This window comes from Mus musculus, chromosome 13, assembly GCF_000001635.26.
Source record: "Mus musculus strain C57BL/6J chromosome 13, GRCm38.p6 C57BL/6J".
Classification (NCBI taxonomy): Eukaryota; Metazoa; Chordata; class Mammalia; order Rodentia; family Muridae; genus Mus; species Mus musculus.
In genome coordinates, this window is record NC_000079.6 from 49,644,398 (window position 1) to 49,652,952 (window position 8,555).

The 8,555-nt window shown below is 40.4% G+C and overlaps 1 protein-coding gene across 8 annotated transcripts in view; it reads right to left on the bottom strand.

Annotated features, from left to right (window-relative positions):
* Cenpp (centromere protein P) overlaps positions 1 to 8,553 on the bottom strand; it is a 188,926-nt gene extending 180,373 nt beyond the window's left edge. For 4 of the 8 annotated variants that reach the window (XM_017315560.2, XM_011244405.3, XM_011244406.3 and 1 more), the window contains exons 1-3: positions 8,186 to 8,549; positions 5,724 to 5,902; positions 3,169 to 3,257 (exon numbers count right to left, since the gene is read on the bottom strand). In XM_017315560.2, coding sequence (XP_017171049.1) covers positions 3,169 to 3,257; positions 5,724 to 5,902; positions 8,186 to 8,292 — 375 coding nt within the window. In that variant the 5' untranslated portion in view covers positions 8,293 to 8,549. Of the gene's footprint in view, positions 1 to 3,168; positions 3,258 to 5,723; positions 5,903 to 8,185 lie in introns of all 8 variants that reach the window. The other 4 variants (XR_873273.3, XR_003950462.1, NM_025495.3 and 1 more) reach the window with 3 other exon arrangements.
* Between the last annotated feature and the right edge of the window lie 2 nt (positions 8,554 to 8,555).

The window sequence follows — 8,555 nt, forward strand, 5'->3', positions numbered from 1 at the left end:
GAGAGATACCTTCTTTGCTTTCACAAATCTGCACCAACGTGAAAGACAACATATTAAGATTTCAATATTTGGGTTAAAATATTCAAATAAATGGGTTACTTTTAAAGTCTTTCATGATGAAATAATATTCTCTTCATTTAAAAAGTGCTTACTTTTTAGCACTTTTGTTTCAAGGTTAGAAGTTATATAAATACCCTTTAGCATCCTACAAACTCCCACCCATCTGACTTATACTGCAAGGACTATGGGAAGCTGATATTGTGTGCACACTTGTTCTGATGGTCTTAAAACGATTCACAAGCATTCAGTCAACTGGAGGAAATTAATTCTATGTTCCAAACACCTTTGACAAGAATTGCATCAACAGAAGAAATGACTCATACTCTCTACATAGATTTTCCCATCTTTGTTTCAAACATTCTACTAATAGAACTTAAGGGCACTGTGCCAGTTAGTATTATGTCAACTTGACAAAAGCTAAAGCCATCCAAGAGGAGGGAACCTCAATTAAGAGAATGCCTCCATATGATCCAGCTGTAGGCAGCTTTCTTAGTTATCTGTGGGGGAGGGCCCAGACTACTGTGGGCTATGCAACCCCTGGGGTAGTGGTCTTGGCTTCTATAAGAAAGCAGAATGAGCAAGCCGTGCCTAAGCCAGGAAGCAGTTACCCTCCACAGCCTTTCAATCAGCTCCTACCTCCAGGACCCTACCCTGCCTGACTTCCTTCGATGGTGAACAGTGATGTGTAAGTGTAAACCAAACTTTCCTCCTCCAACTTGCTTTTGTCATGGTGTTTTATCACTGCATTAGTAACCCTAAGTAGGACCAGCATTTTGGTTTAAAATTGTAGTAATATTTATTTTGGAAAAATAAGCATTTATAATAAGCATGTTATTTAAATCTTTTAATTTTCTGACAGCTAAATGTCTCCCTCTAGTGGAATGTTTGATTTTAGGGAAAGAATAACCAACACACTGCTGCTCTCTCTGTCTTTATTTTTTTTCCTAGCAATTTTAAATGTAAAAACATATACAACAAGCAGGGTAATGGCAACACACATCTTGAATCCCAGCCCTTGGAGGGCAGAGGCAGGCAGATTTCTGAGTTCAAGGCCAGCCTGGTCTTCAGAGCTAGTTTCAGGATAGCCAGGGCTACACAGAGAAACCCTGTCTCAAACAAACAAAACCAAAAATAAACAAAACCGTTTGTTTTAGGTTTCTTTTCTGTTGCTGTGATAAACAACATTTTCAAAAGCAACTTGTAAGAGAAAAAAAATTTACAATTTCAGGTCACAGTTCATCATGCAGGGAAGTGAGGGCAGGAACTTACCACAGAAACCATGGAGGAATGCTGCTTATTGGGCTGCTCACTGGGCTGTGCTCAGCTGTCTTTCTTATACAGTTCAGGACCATCTGCCTAGGGATGGTGCCACCCACAGTGACATCTACATCATTCAAAACAATCCCCCACAGATATGCTCCCAGGCCAGTATGACCTCAAAATTCTCTCTTCCTTCCCAGTTGATTCTAGGTTGTGTTAAGTGGACACTAAAAATTAACCAGCACAATGGTAAAACCATTTTAGAAGATATCTAAGTTTACCAATCAAATTTTTGTGTACATTTCCATTGACCTAGCAATTCTAATTTTTTAAAGATTTATTTTAAGTATATGAGTGTTTTTCCTACATGTATACCATGTACATTCAGGCAGAAGAGGACATCAATTCTTTGGAACTGTAGTTTCAGATAGTTGTGAGCTATTATGTGATGTCAGAAACTGATCCCAGTTTCAGAGTAACAAGTACTCTAAACTGCTGAGTCATCTCTTCAGTTTCTCACCTAGTAATTGTATAAAAGACTTCTAGTACCTACACAGTAAGTGTGGCAGCACACGACTGGCATCCAAATACTTAGGGGACTGAAGCAGATGGAACATAAGTTTAAGGTCAAGTTGAACAAGGTTCATAGCAAGATTTTATCCCTCTATACACAAACATATAAACTCCACTAAAGTAAAACAAAAACAGAAGATTTCATTTTATCAGAATTCTAAGTAACAAAATTTTAAAAGGCCCTTGTCCCCCTTTTTCCAACCAATAACTATAACTATTGGCAAGGACTATATATCTGATCCCTCAGGTCCTGTTAATTCCACAACTATCTGCAATTCTTTCCAACATCTTACTTGAGAGTGATTCTTTAAGAGTCATAAAATCTAAAAGGCTCAGAGAGACAATGAGTGCTCTCAACAGAGCCAAGGGAAGCCACTTTCTGCAGCACATTATTAGCAAAACCAGGCAGTCATCAAATGCCTGCATAATTTAAAAGTGAACAACAATACAGTCTCTTTGTAGTCTTCCAAAGAATGTTAACAGTTCTTCTCATATCTTTCTGTATCCCTAAAGTACATTTACGCAGAAAAACCTGTTAGCTGTGCCTAACACTTTCTTGCTCTGAATTTCAGTGGCCTATGGTAACAAAAGTATGTTAAAGTGAAGCTAAAATATTTTATTTGAATCTTAAGCAGCCCCACTAATAAGAACACAACTTTTGACATGAAAAATGTAGCAAGATTTTGCTGAAAGGACCCAGATATAGCTGTCTCTTGTGACACTATGCCAGGGACTAGCAAACACAGAAGTGGATGCTCACAGTCAGCTAATGGATGGATCACAGGGCCCCCAATGGAGGAACTAGAGAAAGCACCCAAGGAACTAAAGGGAACTGCAACCCTATAGGTGGAACAACATTATGAACTAAGCAGTACCCCGGAGCTCTTGTCTCTAGCTGCATATGTATCAAAAGATGGCCTAGTCGGCCATCACTGGAAAGAGAGGCCCATTGGACACGCAAACTTTATATGCCCCAGTACAGGGGAACGCCAGGGCCAAAAAGGGGGAGTGGGTGGGTAGGGGAGTGGGGGGGGTGGTTATGGGGGACTTTTGGTATAGCATTGGAGATGTAAATGAGCTAAATACCTAATAAAAATGCAAAAAAAGAGAAAAATGTATTTTGAATCAACAACTGTATTTTGTTCAACTTTGAAACTCCACACTGTATTTTCTTGGTCACATTGGTAATGCTGAGGGTGACACTGAAGTGAATGAAGTGGATAGGAACTGTTTCTCATAGGGAAAAAATCTGTTATCACAGCAAGCTACAGTTACCTCCATTTCCAGAACCTCAAATTCCAGTTGAAATGTCACCATGTTGCAATTTCCTGATAATCTGTGTTTCTGTAGAACTTTCTTTGTATCTATTAATTAGAAAATAAAATACTTTAAAAGAATAGTTTTCTTCAATGCTTTTTTTTAAAGGTAAAATTAGTGTTTTATTTTACTTAAACTAATCCAGCCTGCACTGGTTTATCATGGTACAGTCAAATATAAACATATTTCTACAGATATTAACATAAAAGTACTCTTGGTGGAATCTTCAATATTTTTAAGTGAATATCTACTTGTGTGTAGATGTATGAAAATATATATTAGTAATCACTTTAAAATAGCTGGAAGGGTCTTGTCACAGTAATTGGTCTTACAAAATGGGATTACTAAAAATTTATACTGTCAAGTTCTCAAGTATATCAATACTTAAGAAAAATATACACATACAAAAAATACATGCCGGGCAATGGTGGTGCACACCTTTAATCCCAGCACTTGGGAGGCAGAGGCAGGCGGATTTCTGAGTTCAAGGCCATCCTGGTCTACAGAGTGAGTTCCAGGATAGACAGGCAATACAGAGAAACCCTGTCTCGGAGGGGAAAAAAAAAAGGCATATACCATCAGACCCAGCCTTTATTTTGAATTTTTTCGTGTGTGTGTGTGTGTGTGTGTGTGTGTGCGCGCGTGCGTGCGCGCATGTGTGAGAGAGAGATATACATATGGAAATCAGAGGACAACCTGAGGAATCAGTTTTCTTCCTCCATTATATGGGTTCCAAGAAATGAACTCTGGTCATTATTATAGGCTGGGTGTTAGTGGCTTTATTTGCTGGGTCATCCATCTTGCCTATCTTTTTGAAAATTTTCAATATCATCTCAATGTTTGAATGGGACAGTCTGGTAAGATGGCTTAGTGGGATCAAAACACTTGGCACGAAGCTTAACAATCCAACTTTGATATCTGAAACCCACATAGTGAAAGGAAAGAACCAACTCCAACTCCTTCAATTTGTCCTCTCACTTTGACACAAGTACTTTAGTACATGTGGGTCAACACAAACACATACTAAATATACAAACATAATTTTAAAAAGTAGTAAAAGGGCCAAAACTACAAGATGAATCTTGAATGGAATCTTAAAAATAACATAGGTCCCTTTATTTTGTAGACAAGCAGCTCAGGCTCATATACATACTGTATTTGAATCTAAGTTTTTTTTTTCATTATAAAAGTATACAATAAATATATAGATTGCATATAAGTATAAACAAAAAACTTTACCTTACATACATTTTTTTTTTCGAGACAGGGTTTCTCTGTATAGCCCTGGCTGTCCTGGCTGTCCTGTCCTCTGAAGACCAGGCTGGCCTTGAGCTCAGAAATCCGTCTGCCTCTGCCTCCCAAGTGCTGGGATTAAGGGCGTGCACCACTACTGTCCAGAAACTTACATACTTTTAAATTTTGAACAAATTTTTTTTCATTGCAGTCATGAAGTTTACTTTTCCAGAAAATTGGGAATACACAGAAGCAGGAAGGAAAAGCAAACTACATGCCACCATCCAAAGACATTTTACTGAAAAATCCTAGCATTCTCTTCTAGCCTCTTTGAATTCATTCCCCAGAATGCAACCAAACCACATCTCATTTTTTTTTTCCCCAAGACAGGCTTTCTCTGTGTAGCCCTGGCAGTCTTGGACTTGCTTTGTAGACAAGGCTGACCTTCCAACTCACAGAGATCCATCTGCCTCTGACTCCCCAGTGCTGGGATTAAAGACATATGCTACCATGCCTGGCTACCACATCTCATTTTAATCCATGCGTGTTATGCCATTGTGTAAAGTAGAAACCAGAATGTGAAAGTCAATAATTAGAATTATTAAATGAAATAGAAGGAAATGCTTTCTTTTAGTAAAAATCACCTTTGTACGTAATTTGCTTCAGATCAATCCATTTGCTAAATGGGATGAATTCGCAGCAAATTCACACTCAAAAAGTTCTTTAGTACTTTTAAAAAACTTGAACAGACTTTTTTTTTTTTTAAAGGAAAGGAAAAGAACAGGGTTGGTTAGTTGGCTGAGTTTTTGCCTTGTATTAGTACCTATGTTAGATTCTTGGCATATACATGAAAAAAAAAAGGAGGGAAAGATTTGCAGGAAAAAAAAAAAAAAAAAAAAGCCGGGCGTGGTGGCGCATGCCTTTAATCCCAGCACTCGGGAGGCAGAGGCAGGTGGATTTCTGAGTTTGAGGCCAGCCTGGTCTACAGAGTGAGTTCCAGGATAGCCAGAGCTATATACAGAGAAACCTTGTCTTGGAAAAAAAAAAAAAAAAAAAGATTTGCAGGGAGTTGAAGGACTGAGAGCTAAGGGATCAGTCACCTAGCCTGGAGGATGTAATGCGGAAACTAGAAGAGAAACTTTGCCTCAACAAGGCAGAGAGAGAAGAGACCCCTGAAAGCTGCCCTCTGACCACCACAACATAGTATGAATGCACCTCACCCCAAAATATACTCATAATGAAATTTAAAAACCACATTGAAGTTAAAAAATGATGTGTACCTTTTTCTGTCTCTTCAGTGTTTACAATGTCTTCCATCTTGGAATAGTTTCTTATATTGAAGCCAGTAAGTTTACTTAGAAATGAGTGCTCAGATCTTAAATGTTCAAGCTGACTTCTCAAGTCTTTCAAAGATTCCCACTCCTCAGAATCTGATTGGGAAATTTTTTGAAATGATTTCCTGAAAAGCAAATATTATAGTTACTTGACAACTGACAAATGTTTTACTTACTATACAAATGTTCCTCTAGATTCCACCCCTCGTACCGAAGGTGGGGCTTGGAGGGGTAGCTCAGTGGCTAGACTAAGAACACTGGCTGTTCTTCCAGAGGACCCCATTCTTCCTTCTAGCACCCACATGATAGTTTACAACACTCTGTAACTCCAGTTCCAGGGGAACCCAAGACCCTGTTCTGGCCTCCAGTGGGCACCAGACACAGTAGTACTCAGACATACAAGTAGTGAAAGCAGGCTTGGTGAGCTTAGGGACTGCCAAGTAAAACGGTACAGGCTGCTTCTGTAGGGTCTGAAGGACAAGTGTCATGGTAAGACAAAAAAGATTACTCCAAGAAAGAAAGAAAGAGAGAAAGAACATCTCAGAAAATCAGGAAAATGGATGCAACAGGAAATCACACTAAATAAACCAGAAAGGCAAATACTAGTTTTCTCTCATCTGTGAAACCCATATTTAAAGTTCTCTCTTCTACACGCCTTGGCCGTCTCCAGCCAATAGCAAAACCAAGTTCTGAAGGCACTCAATTTTTACATCAAAGAATATGGACACAGGGATATAACTAAACAACTTAGTTCCAATATTCTGGCTGCCAATCCACTCAACTATCAGGATCATTTTAAAAGTATCTTGGAGAATCAATAAGATGGCTCTGCAGGCAAAAGTACTTGCTGCACAAACCTGTAGTTCTATTGCCACTGGAGGGAAAGAACTGTCACTTGGACATGTCTATTCAATCTCTGACCTCCATAAATATGTTATAGCATACAAATGGAATAATAATAATAATAATAAATTAAGTAGCTCAGGAAACAGGTCTCAATCTTCCTTCAAAATGAGAAAAAAAATCATTAAATCTACACATTTTGGATTGACATTTAATGTATTCCCTAATCTGGACTCTTAACTTTTCAGTTCCATTACCGAGGAGTCCCAGATTCCATAACCAATCTACTATACCATACTGGGCTTACAATGACATCTTCTGGTGGGTTAAGAAACTATTTTCCCATGGTCTGACAAAGAACTTTTCAAAAGTTCAGGGGCAGGCTGTGTTGATAAAATATAAATTCTAAACTCGGTAAGTAGGGATGGAGTCAGCCTGGCAGGCTCCCCAACTCTAATCTTAATGCTTCCAGTCTGTGGGCCATCCCTGAATCAGCAGCAGGCATCTCCATTCTTGCTGTGAAGAGCATGCACAGCTGGAGGCCACACACACATCTCCCTCTTTCTTTCAACAGTTAACAACGTTCTCTTTCTTTAGAATTTGTTTCCTGCACTAAGGTTCTCTGAACCTGTTCCAAATTACACCTAATAAAAAAGGTATTTTTTTTCCATGTTTAAGATACTAAGTTACTGCTAGTTCTAGCCTTCCTTCTCTCTTTGAATGGGCAATGCTTGGGCTTTGGATTTCTCTAGGACCTTAGGCAAGCTATTTAACTATTTAACACTCAGATCAACTACCTTTAAATAAGGCTTAACAATAGTAACTAATCAGAAGACTATCACAGTTTCCTATAGAAGGCATTAGCCATATATACCAATTTGACCATGCTAGGCTGCCCTGCCCTGGGGCTATATACCCCCAACCCTTATGTTTCTAACATAATGCAGAAAAAAAAAAAAAAAAAAAAAAAAAAAAAAAAAAGGTCAGGGCCCCTTAACTACATCGTTAGATGAGTCACAAAAACAAATCCATGAAACCAGAGTAAGGAGGGAATCCCAACTAGACAAGAGCAAGTATGGTGGCTCAGGTAATAACTCCAACACTGTGTGTGGGAGTTGGGGGCTGCGGAATAGAAGACTCTTGAGTTTGAAATCAAATTGAGCCAGTTCCTGACCTACAGAGTAACAATGTCTCCAAACCCAGAAAAACAAAACAAAACAAAACCAGCTATCTAGATGCTGTTCTCCCGAAGGCAAAGACTGCTTAAAGAAAAGCCAGATTTTCCCTTTGATTCTCATCAACTGGGCGAAAACAACCCTTAAGGAAACTATTTTCTGCTGATTATAATCAAGTCATAAGCCCCAAACGCAGCGTTCACACACTCATGAGGTCATCGTTCTCCCAGAACACTGATTCAAGTTCACATTTCAGGACGTCTCCCACCACGTTCTTGAGCATGGGTCTTGGGGGGGTGAGGGAGTCGGAGTCCAGAACTGTCATAAGGTTGAGAGGTCCGCGGGGTGCTACAGGGCATGGGCTGGGAGGGATGGACCCGAGCCACGTACCAGGCTCCGGACGCCTTCTCCCCAGCGTTTTGCAGCATTCTGCACTCTCGCTGCAGCGCTGCGACCTCCGCCTCCAGGGCGCGCAGTTCGCGGGTCTCGGAATCCATGGCTACCGACGTGGAACCCTGAAGGTGAAGTAGCCCGGAGAATGGCAGTCTGGGCGCCTCGGGCAGCCAGGAGACTTCAAGGAGCGCGCGCGCTCCTGGAACGGACCACTCTCGAGCTCACGGGGGGAGAGGCTGCCGGGAGTCGCGCGTCCACGCCCACGGCCTCGGACGACGTTCCCGAGCCTGACGGCCCGCGAAATGTCGCGTCGAGCGTCTAGACACCCCCGCCGCCTCTGCGAGTTGGTTCGTTCCAAATTGCACGT